Source organism: Plasmodium yoelii (assembly GCF_900002385.2).
Source record: "Plasmodium yoelii strain 17X genome assembly, chromosome: 6".
NCBI lineage: Eukaryota > Apicomplexa > Aconoidasida > Haemosporida > Plasmodiidae > Plasmodium > Plasmodium yoelii.
The window spans coordinates 860,022-879,503 of NC_036178.2; the positions used below are offsets into that span (position 1 = coordinate 860,022).

A 19,482-nucleotide genomic window follows, 5' to 3' on the forward strand; every position below is an offset into this window, starting at 1 on the left:
TTTTAATAATAACCTCTGTTTATTTTTTATTTTTTTTCGATAAGGTTATTATAACATTGATATGTGTAAGCACTGTTATGTATATGATTAGTTGATTGCATTTAGAATTGCAATTTGTTGTTTATTATACGTATCGTTTAAGTGGGTGCTATATTTTGTATAGCTTCATCCACATATATCTCTACATATATGGGGGGGTCTTCTTCATTTTCCTTTATTGGCAATTTTTATAACTTATAAATAATTTGTTCGTTTTTAATAATACCTTTATATATTTTTCATTATATAAAATATGTTTCAAAAAAAGAGAAAGCGTTTTAAATATTAGTTACAAAAATTTTGATTTAAAACATAACATCAAAAAACATTGTTAAAAATGTGTATGAAATATAACACTGTAAAAAAAAATATAATACTTCAAATGCTAAAACAAAAGAAAAGAAAAATGCAAATACACCACTTGTCATTGTTGCAAGAACTAATTTCATCATTTCCCCAAAAACACAAAAAGCCATAAGTGGGCGAACAGCCTAAAATAGAAAAAAAAATACAATTATTTTAAATAATAATAATAAGAGGATGAAAACACATACACTTTCAATTACACATTCATATTTTTTTCTGGTACGAATTAGATATAAAATATGTTGAGTACAGAATGTGTGTAAAAATAAATATATGAATTGGTCATAATAAACAAAATATATGCACACTCACCTGAAATGTCGTTCTAGCCATATAAATAAAAAAAAAACGATAACTCAAAATGTATTTTATAGAAAATTTAGTCATATCAAGAATGCTAACATAGTGATTTAGGGTTGGTAAACTTTTAACTAAGTTCACAGGGGTTATGTCTTCTCTTAATTTATCATCATAATATTTATAAGTGTCTTTTTTTTTATTTAAAATTAATTTATTATCGGTATTACTTGCGAAATATCTTTTTGATAAACACGCTAAAGCCTATTAAGCAAAAAAAAAAAAAAAAAGAGACACATTATATATAATTAGTACATTAACTTGTTTTTATTTATGACATGTTATTTCTTTTAATTGACAATGTGTTGCTGTTTTTAATGGTAAGCTTTATATTCCTTACATTTGTATAATTTTTATACGAGTTTAAAAAGTAATAGTTACTTTTCCACATATAGGGTTTTATCCTGTATTCATTTAAATGGTAAAAAAATGTATAAATAAATTGTCATATATTAGTTTTAAATATAATTTATATATTGTTGGATATAGTACCCTTCCGATATTTTGCCAAAAACTTTCCCATTCATTTTTTAAACTTAGGGATTGTTATATAAACTTGTTTTTGTTTGTTTATCTTTTTGGGTAAAATTGTGTATTTTTATTACCATATTACTGAAATGTACACAATATATACAATAATAATAAATAATAATAATAATAATAATAGGAAAAAATAAAAGAAAAAAATTTAATAAACATAAAAAAATTAAAAGATTTATAATTTATAAAAAAAGGAAAACATATATGTATATATATTAGTTAAATTAAAAAGGGAATATGAGCGCCTTGTGTTTATACAAAATTTATTTTTTACAAAGAAAGAGATCCATATATATATGCACTAAAACTATATCATATTTGGTAACAAAAATATAATTATTGTAAAATAGAGATATCCAAAAAAAAAAAAAAAAAATCGTAAAATAAAAATTAAACAAAATGATGAAAATAAAAGACTCTTTTGAAAACCGATAAAAAGTGTTAAAATTGATTAAATATATTTTTTAAAAAAGTGTAAAAAAATATATGGGGGTAAGCAAAGGTTAATACACATAATGTAAATATAGAAACAACATTTGTGAAATGTAACAACCAATAAGTTTATTAATAAGAATAAAAAAAAAAAATTTAAGTTCAAAAAAAAAAAAATGAAAGATATTTTTTAGTATATACACCTAATATTAGGAAATGCCATAAATTTTATCAAATCGCTACACCGCTTTTTAGCAAAAAAAAATATAACAAATAGAAAGCCTGGAAAATGGACAAAAAAAAAAATCATAAACTAAATAATGACTAAATAATATGAATAAATAATATGAATAAATAATATGAGTAAATAATATGAATAAAAAACAATTTTTAATAAATTTATATACAAACATGTATACTAATTTTTACTAAACACAATCTCTTTAATCTACAAAATGTAGTACTATTTTTTATTCATCACATTATATTCATTTTCTCTCTATATATATGTAACTATAATATACACACAAAAAAAAACAGCATATTTTAACATTGTATTTTTATTCCTTAGATTGGGCATTGTTCATTCTTTATTATACACGTCCTCACAAATTTTTTTTTTTTTTTTTTTTTTTTTTTATTAACTAATATAATTTCCTATAACCTTACAATTTGAAATTCCTAAAAATGAACAAGTATGAAAAAATAAGGGATATAGGAAAAGGGAATTATGGAAATACAATACTCGTCAGAGATAAAAAAAATGATCAGTAATATTTTCATATATTTTCATATATATATACCACTTTTTGTCTAAAATAAAAAATATGGTTGCTTTGCCATTTTATTTATTTTTTTATTTATTTATTTTTTTTTTTCTAAAGTTATGTAATGAAAATAATAAACATTTCTCAAATGTCCCAAAAGGAGAAGAGACAATGTTTAAAGGAAGTCGAAGTATAATCATGAAATTATATTAAGTTAAAAAAGAACAAATATATATGCACACACACACATGTATGTATATATATATTATAATTTTCGCATATATATATACCCAATAAAATATGTCTTTATACAATAATTCAGCTATTATCAAAGTTAAACCATCCATTTATTGTAAAATATATTGAAAGTTATATAGAAGGAGAAACACTTAGAATTGTTATGAAGCATTGCAAAGGTGAATAAAAAAAAAACAAAAAAAAAAAACAAAAAAAAAAACAAAAAAAAAAACATAATAACGTCTTAACATAATAACATAATAACGTCTTAACATAATAACATAATAACATCTTAACATCTTAACGTTGATTATTTCGCATTTCCAACAAATTCAAAGGTGGAGATCTTTATCATTATATACAAAATAAGAAAAAACAAAACACCCCAATAAAAGAAAAACGTATACTTATATGGCTAACACAAATTTTAACAGCTCTAAAGTTTCTTCATTCCAATCATATATTACACAGAGGTTAGTTTTAATATATTTTTGTATTCAAAAAAAAATGATAAAAGATAATATTTGATTACTAATCCATATAAATTGAAAAATATATGTTTCTTTTATTTTTGATAGATATGAAATCTTTAAATATATTGATAGATAGCGATAAAAGAGTAAGATTGTGTGATTTTGGAATTTCGAAAGTTTTAGAAAATACATTAGATTATGCAAACACTTTAATAGGAACCCCATATTATTTAAGCCCTGAATTATGTAAAGATAAAAAATATAGTTGGCCATCAGATGTATGGGCTATTGGTTGTTTAATTTATGAATTGGCAACATTTAGAACCCCATTTCATTCAACAAAAGGAATTCAACAATTATGCTATAACATACGATATGCTCCTGTAAGTTTTATTAAACATATAATTATGTATACTGCATTAGTTACTTTTTTTATTTCCATCATATACATACCATATTAATTAACAATTATATTATTAGATCCCTGATTTACCAAACATCTATTCGAAAGAACTCAACAATATATATAAAAGTATGTTAATAAGAGAACCCAATTATCGAGTCACTGTTCAGCAATTATTAGTTTCGGATATTGTCCAGGTAATATATATTTATCCTCGAAAAAAAAAAAATAAAAAAAAAAAAAAAAAAAAAAAAAAAAAAATAAAGTACAGATAAAACATAGTAACCAATTTTAAACTCATTAAAATTGAACATATAAATTTGTTGATTTGTTGATTTGCTGATTTGGTGATTTTTTAAAATTAATAGAGACAACTTAAATTGCTGATCGAAGAAAAAATCAGAGAAAAGCAAAGTATGAAAAAACCTTTAAAAGAAAAACAGACTATAGAAAATGATAACTTAGGAGCAAATGAACAAGAAGTTAAAACATTACTATTAGATATTGTTGATGTTTAACATTATTTTTCCACAAAAAAAAAAAAGAAAAAAAAGAAAAAAAAAAGAAAAAAAAAAAGAGTATAATATTACAGTCCATACACACACACATATATATGTATATAAAAACATTTGATAAGAAATGTAAATAGTAGTATAGATTTTCCATATATATACATATATTTTTTTTTAATAAATGTGAAATAAATTAATATTTTTATATATTGGCTATTTGATTAACTTGGTAAAGTTTTAATGTGTTACTAAATTGGGGGGGAATATATATTTTTTTACAATTTATATATCTCTTTGTGCAAATAACATTTTCAGTATGCCTGTGTTATCATTATAATTATTGTAAATTTCATTCAAATATATTTTATTTGCACTTTAAATAAGCGAAGTTAAGGTTATTATTATTATTATTATTGATATGATAGCACATTTGCCATATTTTTTTATACAGTTATTCATATAATATACTCACATTTTTATGTATAGAATTATATACCCTACCTCCAATTTGTTTAAACTGAATAAGCAATAAAAATTCCAAAATATAAGTTTTATTTTTATAAACATGATAAAACAAACAAAATAACTATAAATGTATATGAGATATATAAGAACAGGGTGTACCATTTCTTAAGTATTTTTTTCTATTTTAAAAATTAATGTATATATGTGAAAAATATATTTTGATCTTAAATAATTCCAAATTTGTCAAAAGAAAAAATGACACAATATGATACGGTGTGATGTGATGTGATACGATATGACATGAATGTTTTTCGAATGGCATAAAATTAAAATAAAATATATACAAATTTTCCTTACTATATGTATAAATCGATTTATTTTTATAATTTTATAGAAAATTAACACAAAATATTTAATAAATATTATTATTTTATTTCATTTTTTGTTTTATATATGTGTAATTTCTGCATAAATATACATGATGTCTTAATATAAGCGAATTTTCTTTATTACTTTATTTCCATTTTTATTTTATTTTTTATTCTTATTTGTGCTTAAATATACAATGATATATATATCCAATTTATACATACATATAAGCAATTAAAACAAAAATCAATCAATGAAAAAGGAAAAAAAAAAAAAAAAAAAAAAAAAAAACGAATAAATAATGAACATATTAAAATAATTTTTAATTTATTATTGTGCCAAGATTATACAATAATTTGTGAAAAAAATTAATCTAGATTTGGATGAACATATAATTTCCGCATATAGCTATATATATAATATATTAATTTATATTATATACATATGCATTTTTGTTTTTATTTCATTTTAGAATTTTATGGATTTAAAAATTATTTTCAGTTATCAAGGAATAACAAACTTGTAGTACCAATGTAGATATCTCTAATTTATTTGTGAAAAATAAATATGCGAAATGGTAAAACGAGAGAAAACTATAAGTTTGTTCATTTAACATTTATCATTTTGCATTGAACAATATATGATATAACAGACAAGGAACCAACCAAATATCTGAATGAACCAACCAAATATCTGAATGAACCAACCAAATACCTGAATGAACCAACCAAATATCTGAATGAACCAACCAAATATCTGAATGAACCAACCGAATATCTGAATGAACCAACCAAATATCTGAATGAACCAACCGAATATCTGAATGAACCAACCGAATATCTAAACGAGCCAACCAATAGAGCCCCACACAAATGTACATAATATACACAAAATAAAGATATGATTAAATTACATACTGTAAATAATTTAAAAAGCTAGCTAGCTAAAAAAAGTTTTTTTTTGGATGAAAAAAAAAAAAAAAAAAAACTTTCCGAAATATGGCGGCCCCTGTAAATATAGATATGCCTAAACTAATATTGGATAATGGTGGAGGATTAATAAAAGGAGGAATACTTCCAAGTTATTCTCAATTAAATGAATCATCACTTGATATAGAGCCTAAATTTATTGTACCAAATTGTGTGGGTCAAATAAGAAAAAAAAATATTTTTCACATAAGTGATAGTTGCTATAATATTTGCGAATATTTTTGTCATCGTCCTCATGTAGATGGTTTATTATTAGATTTAGAAATGCAAACAAAAATATGGGAAAAAATATTTTCATGCAAACAAAATATTGGATATAAAATAAATGATATGGCTATTTGTGTTACTGAATCATATTTAACTCCGGCATATATAAGACAAGGTGTTATTGAATTGTTATTTGAATATTTTAACTTTGAACAAATTGTTATTGTATCTTCACAAACTATGTTACCATTTTCTTATATTGGTTTAAATTTAGGACAATATGATATTTTAAATCCTCCAATTTTTAAAAAAGATAATTATTTATTAAAAAAACAATATGTACAAAGAAAAAGAAAATCTGAAAAAAATAATGTTAATAATTTTTATAATAATAAAAATGATAGTCCTAAAAGAAATATCAATACATCTCTCAATAGTTTAAATATTGAAGAAGAAGAAGAAGATTATGGTGGAAACAAAGATAACACAAATTTATTTAACATAAAAAAAGAAAAAAATATGAGCGAAGAACATATTGAATATAATAATGATGACGTAAATAGAGATGACGTAAATAATGTAGTAACAGAAGATATACGAAAAGAGTCATATAATGAAGGAAGTAATGAATATATAGAAAATTATGAACAAAATAAATATATGGATGATAATTTATTAGTTAATAGACATATTTTTGTAAAAAATATAGAATGTTATAATAAATATGCACATGAATTATATATGAATAAATTATATCATGGTGAAAATTGGCAAGAGTATTATTTTAATTCTTTTTTTAATAATAATGTTATCCAAGAATATAAATGTAATAAGCCTCTTAATATCGAATCGTATGCAGATGGAAACACCCGAATAAATGATCACCGTTCTTCATTTAACAAAAATAATATAAATTTCGTAAATAAACTAAGTTATAATAATTATATAGGAAATAATTTTTTATATCAAGATCCAAGCTTTTTGTTACCAGATAAAATTGATATATATAAAAATTATTATGATAAAAATTATAAAGATTTAAACATGTTTAAAGAATATTATAATTCTACATATATAAATGATTTTTACACTAATTTAATAAATGGCAATTATAATTTATCATTAAGAAACCCTTGTGCATTATATATAGATGTAGGATTTTCACATACATATATATTACCATATATTGAATATAAGGTAATAGATTATGCAATTTTAAGAACAAAAGTATCTGCATCTATTTTAAATACTTATTTAAAAAATACGCTTTCATATAAACATATTAATTTAGAACATAATGAATTACTTGTTGAAAATATTAAAGAGAGAGCTTGTTATGTATCATTAGATTATGAAAAAGATTTAGAAAATGAAAAAAAACGTTTAGAAAAAATTAAAAAACAAAAAATTCAAAATAAATTGGATATGAGATCTGAAATTTTAATGAAAGAAAAAAAAAAAGACGAACATGCTATGGAATCAAAGAATGATGAAAATGGGTTCTTTGGTGAATATGATAACGAATCTGTAGGAACTAAAACAAAGCATTCCACTGAGTTGGTAGGAACTGAAACAAAGCATTCCAATAAGTTGGTAGGAACTGAAACAAAGCATTCCACTGAGTTAGTAGGAACTGAAACAAAGCATTCCAATAAGTTGGTAGAAACTGAAAAGGAATACAAACGAACTGACACAATAGATGAAAATAAATTAATAGCCATGGATAAAATGGTTAATGATAATATTAACCATAGTGAACAACAAAATAATTTAAATAAAACCAATTTAAACACATCAGTTAAAAGTAAAATAAATAATGATTCAGATGAAATGAATCAAAGAAAAAGAATTAATAATAATAAAAGAAAAAAAAAAAAAATAATAGAACCACACTTATTATATAAATATAAATTACCTGATTATAATAATGCAACAAAACGTGAAATAAATCAAATATTTGATACATTAAAAAATAATAGTTCAAATGATTGTATATATTTAGATTCCGATTATGATTATAAACAAGAATTTTCTAATTATAAAGAAGAAGATACATTTATAACAAATTTCAACGTCAAAAATGAAAATACACAAAAAAATGATGATAATATAATTAACTTAACAAATGAGAGAATAGGAATACCTGAAATTTTATTTAATCCTCAAGATGTTAATTTAAATCATTGTAGTATTGTAGAATTAATATATAGATGTATATCATTATTACCAAAAGAGATACAAAAATATTTTCTTTCACAAATATATATATCAGGTGGATCAACCAAATTTAAAAATTTTAAACATAGATTATATAAAGAGTTAAGAGCTATATTTCCTACAGAATGGGAAATAAACATTTATTCTCATAAAAATAGTTTATATAGTAATTATATAGGTACATATGTTTGGTTAAGTGACCAAAACATTTACAATTATAACTTAATTACAAGGCAGCAGTATTTTAATAATGGAAGCAAAACTTGACCCGTTCAAAAGTGGTTACTATTATTGTTACTATTATTTTACTATTATTATTGTTATTTTTTTTTTTTTTTTTTTAGAAAATGTATGCACACATTATAATGAAAATAGCTAGTTTGAACATATTTTCATTTTTTTTAATTAAAATTTAAACAACGGTATTTTATTTTATTTTATTTTATTTCATTTTATTTTATTTTATTTCATTTTATTTTATTTTAAATTAAATTATGTTTTTCTTAAATCTGTCTTAAACATATTAAATTGGAAACTAAAACCAAATTGCGCGAGCCATCGAAATAAAATAGCTTATAACAAAAACAAAAAAAAACAAAAAAAAACAAAAAAAATGTATAATTAACAAGTGGGCAATGTAGTCAACTGCTCAATTGTGGATCGTGAAAAATAAAGTATAACACAATGTCGCAGAAAAATGTCGTAGAAAAATGTCGTAGAAAACGTCGTAGAGCAATGGCGTAGAAAACATCGTAGAACGATGTCGTAGAAAATATCGCAGAACGTTTGCTCATCTTTGACGTGACATTATATATGCCTGTTATATTTTTCACATTTTTGAGCAATACATATAAATACGTGATTTTTTTTCCCATTTTATTTGATAGAAATGGAGAATAAATAAATTAAAAAGTGAGGGTAAAAAATATGTATAGAATTTATAATTAATTTGAATTATATTTATATCATAATTTATTGATAAGTTATTTATTCGTTTGGATTATCTTCCAATGATGTTTTAATCGAATTTTCAATAAAATTTGAAATATTTGTTTTATATTCTTCTCCTTTATTTAAATTTACAATTTTTTCAGTAATGTTATTTAAATTAAGATCCATAATTTTTATTTTTATAATATTTAATTGGTCATCATTTGAAATGTAAAAATCATCATATTTTGTAAATGGTATTAAATTTTTATATATGGTTTGTGTATTAAGACCTTGCATTTTTTTTAATGTTAAATTATTTTCAGATAAAAAATTTAAATTATATACATCACTTTCAATTGGAATAAGAGCAGTATAAATATATATAGTATCAAAAATGTTTCTTACATAATTATTATTATCTTCTTCTAATTTTGTCTGAATATTATAAAATAAATTATTATATAAATTATAAATAAAATTTTCATTTGTTTTTTCATAATTAACTAATATACCTTTAATATAAGGTGGAATTATATATTTATTATAATATATTTTTTTTATGTTACATGCAATTATGTTTTCTACATTATTTAATTCATGATATTCCATTCCTTTTTTTAAAAAATCAAAATATTCTTTTTGAATTTGTTCAGTTATAACATTGTTATTTGTTTCTGATAGTGGCAGAATTTCGACATTGTCGTCAAGCAAAGGTTTTGCAACTGCGTCAGCTAATGGTTCTACAACAATATCACTTAACGATTCTACAACATCACCACTTAACGATTCTACAACATCACCACTTAACGATTCTACATCTGTGCCGCCATGTTTGTCACCATTTTGGGCAAGTGTAGTGCCGCTATTCCCATTTTGATACTCTTTGTTATTTTTATAAAAATTATATTTTAAAAAAATATTTTCTGGAGCCAAACAAGCATTATTTGTACATACATATTTGGTTAAATACTGATAAAAAATGTTTTCATTTAATGATGTAAATATACAAAAGGAATTAAAACTTGTTAATTTATTTTTATCATTTTTTTCATCTATATCAATATATAAAGAATCTTGAGCTGTGTTTCTTTTCCCATCTCTATCATCACCATTTTCATCTTTCAAATTTGTTAAGTTAACTTGATTTGAAGCATCATATAAAATATAGTCTCTATTTGTATGTATCCACGTATTCCCTTGACCGTTTTGATCGTTTATTAAATTTGTGTTTCCTTGATCAGTTTCTGAACCCTTAAAAACGCCAACCCATTCATCTTTGCCACCATCTTTGCCACCATCTTTGCCACCATCTTTTCCGCCATTTTTTCCACCATTTTTTTCGCCATTTTTTTCGCCATTTTTTTCGCCATTTTTTCCGCCATTTTTGGGAATATCCCGACTGAATTTCGGTTTTGAATTTTTAAAATTATTTTTTAATATATTTAAAAGATTATTATTGTGTGTAAAGAAAATTGGGATATATTTAAATATTTGCTCACTTTTATTTATTATCATATTATTTAAGGATATATAAAAAGGTAAATTATTGTGATCGAAAAATGCATTTTTTTGTGAAATAGGATAAAAAGAATATTCAATTTCGATTTTATTTATTCTATATTGATAGATATTATTTTTTAAATAGTCTAAAACATTTAAATAAAAAATTGGATTATTATTATCATCATCCCTTTTCAAATGTTCTATATTCACATCAATTTTTATGTTAAATTTATTATTGCCGTTAAGGTAAAAATTAAAAAATAAATAAATATATTGAATATTTTTATATTTGCATTCTCTTTTGCTAGCATTTGAAAAAAAACTAACTTGTGATTTTGACATCTCTCCTTTTTTTATTTCATCATTATCATCACTTTTACATACTAAATTATATAATGGGTTTGACTGAAATTCAATATATAATTCACTTAATACAATTGGGGTTTTAAATTTTATATATCCTTTTTTTGATAATAATAATATTCCATTATTATTTATTATAACATCTTTTATTATATAATCACGTTCTGATTTTTCTTCTAAATTATTTTTATACAAATTTAATTTTTTAATTCTTTTAAATCGTTTGGAAGGTTCAATATTAGGGTTTAGAATTTTTTCCATGATATATATTTTGCTTTTTTTTTTTTTTCCATTTTCATTTGAATTCATATCATCATTACTACTACACCCTTTTATGGCTTCAAACGGATTAATAAAATTGTTCTCACTATTTTGGCATCCCCTATTAATGTAATTATGTCTATCGCCACGTTGTTCATATGTTTGGGTCATATTTTTGGTCATATTTTTGCTCATATTTTTGTTCACATTTTTGTTCACATTTTTGGTCATATTTTTTACTTTTTTAGGAATGGCGTAACTCCAAACCCCGCCCAAAATAATCTCATCTTTGGTTTTCTCATCAAAATAAATATCTTTTGAAATATAATTACTATTGTAACATATGTTTATATTAAAAAAAAAATTTAAAAACATTTTATTTTTATACACATTTATAGGAACTACCATTTTGCACACACCAACAAAATCAGTATGTAATTTGTAGATATATTTATTATATTTATAATCATAATTTTTTAAATTATGCAACATATTCGTTGAAAGCATAAATAATTTTGACTTATTCAAATTTGTATTTTTCCATTTGTTATATAATGTATTGTCAGAAATTTGCAACCCATTTTTTCCCCAATTTTTTCCCCAATTTTTTCCCCAATTTTTTTTTAAATAAAATATAAATTCAAAATTTTCTACATACTTAAAAAAGATACATGTATATTCTTGTTCATATTTTACTAATCTACCACTTTTTAACATATTTTTAAAAAGATTATCAAAATTTAAATCATATTTTTTTTTTTTTTTTTTTTTTTCCTTTGTACATATTCCAATATTTAATTTTTTATTGTTCATAAGAACATGTTCAAAATCGCTTTCTTCATTTATTTCATAGTCTTTAAAAATTTTATTAATAGACAAGTTTAAATCTGAGTCATTTTTTAAATCAAAACGTGTGCGACGCTCATTCCGTTTGCTATCATCATCATTATCATCATCATGATGACCAAAATTCATGTTGTTTATTTTTTTCAATTTTCCAACATCATTATGTTCATATAAATGTTCTGTCTTTTCCTCAGGATTTATACTACTAGACATTTTATTTTCTAAAATGGTCTCCTTTAAATGGTTTTTAAGATTCTTTACTTTTGTTTGTGTGTCAAAAGCATAATTTTTTAAGCTATTTATTTTGTCTTTTTTTCTAACATGGTCATAATTATATATAAGATAATTGTTATGGTCATTATTGTTCACATTATCGTTTCTTTTATTTTCTTTTAAAAAAATATAATTAAATATATTTTCACTCCATATGTTTTCAAAAAAATTGTTAAAATTTATCTCATCAATAGCTAAAGATAAAGGTTCTATAAATGAATAAGTTTTAAGGTCATCTATATATTCTCCTAAACGAGATCCTTTAATTTTATGTTTATTATTTTTATTTATTTTATTTGGTTGACTTAAAATATATGTCTTATTAAGATCTATATAATATGATGGATATATTAGTTGGTTTAAATTATTGGTTTTATTTTTATTAATTTTTTTAAAAAAATAAAAAACATTATCTAATATAAAATTAATAGAATTATAAAATATATTAGAATTGTTTTTATTTTTATTTAACATTTCTTTTTTATATATTTTCTCTTCTTCTTTTTTTATTTCTAAATCGATGTTAATATTTTTATTATCGTTTCTGATCAAATAAAATGGATTTCTATGCATATAAGCAACCTTTTCATTATTCAAATTTTCTAAAACATCATTTATATTTTGAGAAAAAATATATTTATCTTTATTTATGTTATGGCATGAATTATCATCATCACTTAAACATTCTGGAATGGTTAACTTTTTGTTTGTTACTTTTGTAGGCAAAATAAAAATATTCTCTCGAATATTCTCAACAAATACGTCTGCTATTGATGGGTGAACAATAAGATTACATTCTGATTTGTTAGATATATAAAAGTTTGAGATTAAAAAGGTAAATATAATTGCTAACATTGTGCATGGAGTAAAATGGTATAGTAAATAGTAAGTAAGTAAGTAAATAAATAAATAAATAAATAAATAAAGGGAAAAATATATATATGTATGTATATGTATGCATGTATATGCATGTATTTATCAAATCCTTGCAATGCTTTGTTTGACATATCTTTTCACATTTTGCGCCAAACTGGAGAAGCACCACTGCCAACATTAAAGCCTTGTAACTTTTGGCTCCTTTGTGTGGCGATGTAAAACTGTGGATTTCGCGCGCTATCTACATACATACATATCTACATGGATATCTACATGGATATTTACATGCATACGTACATATCTACATACATACACATCATGTGCCTATTGCTTATTTGTTTGCTCAATTGCACACCCTATTTAATTACTACTTTTGACAAACTGACGCATTTTTTTACAAGCCCCTTGGCATTGCAAATAATTTATATATACAATATCGAATCGTGTAAGAAGTTAAAACAATAAGCGGACTAATGTTTATGCTGGAAAAAGATGGGAAAAAAATGGAAAAAAAAATAAAAATAAATGTTTAAATAAATGTTTAAAAAAATGTTTAAAAAAATGTTAAAAAAAATGTTAAAAAAATGTTAAAAAAAATGTTAAAAAAATGTTAAAAAAAATGTTAAAAAAATGTTAAAAAAATGATATTATCCTAATTCTACATAATAAAAGCATCGCTTTTTTGCATTTAATAATTGTATGTTGAAAAGGAAATACCAAATTGGGTATTCAAATTAAATATATGAATTATTTATACAAGAACAAAAATATAATATTAATTCCGAATTTTTATTTATTTTAAAATATGATTTATAATGAAAAATTATTAGCATATGTAGCTATTTTTTATTTCAATTTTTTTTTTTTTTTTTTTTTTTTAAAAAATAATAAATTTAATAGGAAAATTATTAATATATGAAAAAACTCACACATAATTAATTAGGGCATAAATAAAGAAAAAAAATATATATATTATCACAAAAAAACAAAACGAAATATTGTGTAATTACAAATTTATATTTTTATTATTGATATAGACCATTATACAATTAGCTACTTATTTGACTGACCTTACATGTTCATAACTTATGTGCAATTATTTTCATTCTGACTAAAGCTTGAATATAAAAAAAAAGGGGACAGTAAAGAAAAATGCACACATTTCTACAAACTTAGAAATGTTATTGCATATCCACCAATCTTTTTTTCTTTTCTTCCCTTTTTTTCCTCTTTTTTCCTCTTTTTTCCTCTTTTCCCCCCTTTTTTGGAGCTATATGTGGCCCATGATCCGAGGCTGCGTAATTTGGTTGTAAATAAGACACAATGTGATAAAAAAAGAAAAAATTCCAATTATTAAATATAAAATTCCAATAGAATTAGATTTCTCATTGACAAATACAGAAACTTCTGCTATCACAAAAAACTTTTTTCCATTAAATTTTGAAACAGGAAAATTATTTTTAATATTAACATATATTGGCAAACTTAATTCAATATTTAATTTTGCATATTTTTTTCTAAAATTTGAAAGTGCAGCTGTTTTCATCCATACTATAAAATGAGAATTTTCTATTCCATATCCATTTTCATCATTCATATTAAAAGTATCAACATATCGTTTATCTGTTAACCAAAAATATACAATTTCTTTATATATTTCCATTTCTTTTTTTGATGGATTTTTAAATTTATTATAATCGCTATTCCATATAATAGCTTCTTTTGATTCATCTATTTTTATTTTATCTTTTAAATCAACATCTTTATATAAATTAAATGTGTCATTAAATATGCTTCTTGCTACTAATCCACAAGGATGTAGAATTTTTCCTTCTTTATTTTTTATAATTGGAAAACATTGCGAAACGTCGTTTGGGTTCGTGTATACAACTCCCTAAAAATGTTGAAACGAAATAAATGTTGAAGTGTAGAAGTGCATAAATGTTAGATGCAGACATGTTGAAGTGGTAGAGGGCTTAGGCTACGACTAACCATTAGCTGGTTGTGTGATTTGGATACTAAATATTTTTTGTGATTCTGGTAAAAATTATGTAATTCATAATAAATATAAGAATTTATTTTAAATGGCCTTTTAGGACCTTTACAATGTGATTCGTTCACTTCTATAACTATCGAATCATCTGTTATATGGTCATATGGAATCTTACATTCTTTTCTATTAGATGCTAAAATAATAAATGTCAATCCTATTATTATAAAAATAATTGATATAGATAAATAAGTTATAATCAAACATAAAGGTGTCCAACTTCTTTGTTTTGCTTTCAATTCTTGTTGTTTAATTTTTTCAATAATTGAAGATTTTTTTCTTTGTCTTTTTTCTTTCTGAACAATATTTGATTTATCATGTAAATTTTCTACTTTTATATTTTCGTTATCATATTTTTCCATTCCATTTTTATAAATGTAATTATTTAAATATTCCTCTATAGATTCATTTTTTGATATTATATTATTGTTATAATTTTTCTTATTTATATTATTTATTTGAAATATATTTCCTGATTTTAAATCATCATAATGCATAATATTCTGATTATCTGTTTCACTTTTATTTGAAAAAACATGTTTGTCCTCTTTTAAATATATTTTAGATCCTTTTTCATTTTTGGTTTTTTTTTCTTTTTTTTCTTTTTTTCCTTCCATACTATGTACATTTTTTTATGACCCAAAATTAAAATGTATCATGCATACATGCATACATATAGAGGAATCGTCTTGTTTTTCCGAATAAAAAATTGTGTATAAATATGCTTAAGAAATGGTGGCTATAAAGCAGTATAGACGATTTTGAATTTGGTATACTACACACGCCACACAATATTACACAATATTACACAATACTGTATAATGCTACACAATACTGCATAATGCAACATAATACTACATACAGAATACACACATGTCTGTGGTGTACATATCGAATGTTACCAGATATTTTATTTTTTTTTATTTTTTTTTTTTATTTTTAAAAAAGTATTATATATATGGACACATATAAGAGATTATATTTATACTAACATTTTGTTCTAAGTTTTTTTTTTTTTATCATTTTCCAACAATATTTATATGCATTTAAAAAAAAAAAAATACACTTATTTTGTTCTTAAACACAGTAAATAAATTAGCATGTATTTATTTCGTAGTATATTTTTTAATATCTTATAACATTAGAATGACCATTTATTTATAGATATGTGTGCATGGATTATATATATAGGGTGGAAACAAAAGATAAATTAAAAGTTGTTTAGCATTATACAAATTTCGCCCAATTTAAACTTGCCCAATTAAACTTTTTCCCAATTAAACTTCTGCTTATCGCCACGCTATTTTTTAAGTGAATTAAAAAAAAACGAAACAACAGCTTGCACATATAAGTGCACACACAAATTGCTTATTTTTTAAAATAAACTCAAAATGTGTTTGAAGCATATTACCCCATATTATACTATACATATATATACATATAGACAATATAGTGTTAATAAAAATCACCTATATAGTGTCGTTTTTTTTTATTTTTCTAAAATGAGGAAAAATAAAAAATATGACATACTCCCTTCCCAATTTAGTGAAAAAATGGTCGAAGTATTTTACCAAAAAGGTAGCTTATAAAATAGTGGAAAATTATATATATTTTTTTTTTTTTTTTTTCATTTTTTTTGAACTTAAAGATTTATATATATTTTTGAGTAAATATCAGAGTCTAAAATATACACATGTACAAATATATATAAAATTATATTTCACAGAAAATATAAATAACAAAAAGTTTTTTGTTTTTTTTGTTTTTTTTGTGTTTATATAAAAAATAAATAAAAGTCTTGTTACGTATATATGTACATATGCACATATATTTGCACATATATTTTGCACATATATTATGTACATATATTTTTTTATTCACACATAAAAATTTACAAGTTAAATATGTTCCATATATGTAGTTTTGTAAGTTTTGCAAGTTTTGTAAATTTTTCAATTTTTCACTTTTTCATTTTTTCACTTTCATTTTTCACTTTTTCATTTTTCACTTTTCCATTTTTCACTTTCCATTTTTCAAAGTTTACTTCAATAATATTCCATCAAATTTGGTTTGAAACCATTTCATAGCATCTTCTTTTGTTACCTTATGTGTTTTGGAAATGGTTGATCGTTTTCTTCTTCTACGTGTAACTCTATATCCAGGCCTAGATAGATGTACATAAAAGTCCATTCCATATATACCAGTAGATGGGTCATATTTAATTCCAAGATCAATGTGTTCTTGGATTCCGAATCCAAAATTACCAGTATCTGAAAAATTTTTTCTTCTTAATTCATATTCTTTAACTTTTAATCCTTTTTCTAAAATTTCTAAAGCTTTTTTACCTCGGACTGTTACGAAACATGATATTTTTTCATTTCTTCTAACACCAAAAGATCGAATTGTAAATCGGCATTTTCCGAAAATTGGTTTTTGTTCAGTTAATTGTTCTAAAACTCTTGCTGCTCTTGTTAGTCTATCACCCGACTAGGAAAAAAAAAAAAAAAAAAAAAATAAATAGAAAAAAAATAAAAAAAAAAATAGAAAAAAAAATAAAAAAAAAATAGAAAAAATAAAGTATTATTAGGGGTAGAGCATATACGATGTGAATAAACATTTTGTAAGAGCAGGGGCATATAAATAGAGAACTACAAAACTGTGATGAAACCCAAACGCGTGAAGCACAAACGCGTGAAGCACAAAAGCATAGTCCCTTAACAAGCTTAAGAAAATGCAGCCATATTGTTTTTATATCAATATGATACATTCATGTAGCAGTTAAAATAACTATGAACTTTTTAATTATCATTATTTTAAACATATTAAAAAAAAAAAAAAAAAAATTATCTTACTTCTCCCACACAAATATTGAGAATCAACTTGTTTACTTTAATTTCTCTCATAACATTATCTTCCTTTTTTTCCATTTTTGCTAATTTTTCAAAAAAAAAAATAGTATTATATATTTATTTTGATTTTTATAACTTTTTATGATTTAAAAAAATGTTATATAAAAAATAGGAGAAAATAAAAAGTACTAAAATATTATATTTATGTAATAATATGTTTTTCTGAAATTCCATATCATTCAAATGCTATGAATAACTTGTTATTATTATTGTTATTTAATTTGTTTTTCCTTTTTTTTTTTTTTTTTTTATTTTAGCAAACCATATATATATATAATATTATGATGCAATATTATATATATTTTTTTTTCTTAGAAAATTTTGTAAATAACTGCACTGTTTTTATTTGTATCATATAATAAAATAAAGATATTGAATTATAAACATAATATTATTTATCCCTATATTTATATTTATATATATAACGGAAACACAAAATAAATATATACTATTTCTTATAATTATTTTTGTATAGGCAAATATATAAACATTACACTTATATATATTTATTCACTACTTAGTGCTTATATATGTATAACATATTTTCTTTAGATATGTTCGCTAAAATATTTCCTACTATCCAGTACTATTTTGTAAAAAAAATGTAAGCCCTATCATGTATGTAATATGTATATGTATATATGTATATATATATGTATGTATTATATAAATAAAATTTATAAGGGAAAAATGGAAGCGATAATTAAAATTGATGGGGAAAGGGGTGGGCCGACATCATCATTTGTTCATAATTTATAGTACTATTTTTATAAAGGATATAAAATAAAAAGAAAATAAGGGGGAATGAAAAAAAAAAAAAATTATATATATATAAGCACATTATTATATACATAATACAGGTATAAAACAATATACTACCTATTTTTTATTATTAATTTTTCACAAAAAAATTGCCAATAATATTATATTTTCGATATTGACTGTATTTTCCCTTAATGCAACTAGAGCACAAAATGGAATTATATATATTGACCTTTGTTTTTTTTTATTGTGGTATACATAAATAATATATAATAAAGTATTTTTTCCGTTTTATAAAATTTATCACTATATATAATATTAAGCTCATTACGT

At 22.3% G+C, this 19,482-nt stretch overlaps 6 protein-coding genes across 6 annotated transcripts; 2 read left to right on the forward strand and 4 right to left on the reverse strand.

Moving 5' to 3' along the window:
• Window positions 1-344: 344 nt before the first annotated feature.
• PY17X_0619300 (ATP synthase F0 subunit a-like protein, putative) lies at window positions 345-1,289 on the reverse strand (the record flags this gene model as incomplete). The annotated part of the gene is made up of 4 exons (XM_022955409.1): window positions 345-530; window positions 718-966; window positions 1,103-1,166; window positions 1,255-1,289. 4 exons carry the CDS (start codon window positions 1,287-1,289, stop codon window positions 345-347), a joined length of 534 nt encoding a protein of 177 aa, XP_022813190.1.
• A 1,132-nt stretch (window positions 1,290-2,421) lies between these two features.
• On the forward strand, window positions 2,422-4,132 carry PY17X_0619400 (NIMA related kinase 4; the record flags this gene model as incomplete). The annotated part of the gene is made up of 7 exons (XM_022955410.1): window positions 2,422-2,504; window positions 2,619-2,691; window positions 2,824-2,917; window positions 3,077-3,211; window positions 3,317-3,594; window positions 3,692-3,811; window positions 3,983-4,132. 7 exons carry the CDS (start codon window positions 2,422-2,424, stop codon window positions 4,130-4,132), a joined length of 933 nt encoding a protein of 310 aa, XP_022813191.1.
• A 1,826-nt stretch (window positions 4,133-5,958) lies between these two features.
• Window positions 5,959-8,640, forward strand: PY17X_0619500 (uncharacterized protein; the record flags this gene model as incomplete). Its single annotated transcript, XM_725245.1, has 1 exon — window positions 5,959-8,640. The coding sequence occupies one exon, from the start codon at window positions 5,959-5,961 to the stop codon at window positions 8,638-8,640; it is 2,682 nt and encodes an 893-aa protein (XP_730338.1).
• A 720-nt stretch (window positions 8,641-9,360) lies between these two features.
• PY17X_0619600 (conserved Plasmodium protein, unknown function) lies at window positions 9,361-13,407 on the reverse strand (the record flags this gene model as incomplete). The annotated part of the gene is made up of 1 exon (XM_725246.2): window positions 9,361-13,407. The coding sequence occupies one exon, from the start codon at window positions 13,405-13,407 to the stop codon at window positions 9,361-9,363; it is 4,047 nt and encodes a 1,348-aa protein (XP_730339.2).
• Window positions 13,408-14,698: 1,291 nt separating this feature from the next.
• PY17X_0619700 (LEM3/CDC50 family protein) lies at window positions 14,699-16,095 on the reverse strand (the record flags this gene model as incomplete). Its single annotated transcript, XM_022955412.1, has 2 exons — window positions 14,699-15,322; window positions 15,421-16,095. The coding sequence occupies 2 exons, from the start codon at window positions 16,093-16,095 to the stop codon at window positions 14,699-14,701; spliced, it is 1,299 nt and encodes a 432-aa protein (XP_022813192.1).
• Window positions 16,096-17,518: 1,423 nt separating this feature from the next.
• PY17X_0619800 (ribosomal protein L11) lies at window positions 17,519-18,405 on the reverse strand (the record flags this gene model as incomplete). The annotated part of the gene is made up of 2 exons (XM_725249.1): window positions 17,519-17,965; window positions 18,331-18,405. The coding sequence occupies 2 exons, from the start codon at window positions 18,403-18,405 to the stop codon at window positions 17,519-17,521; spliced, it is 522 nt and encodes a 173-aa protein (XP_730342.1).
• Between the last annotated feature and the right edge of the window lie 1,077 nt (window positions 18,406-19,482).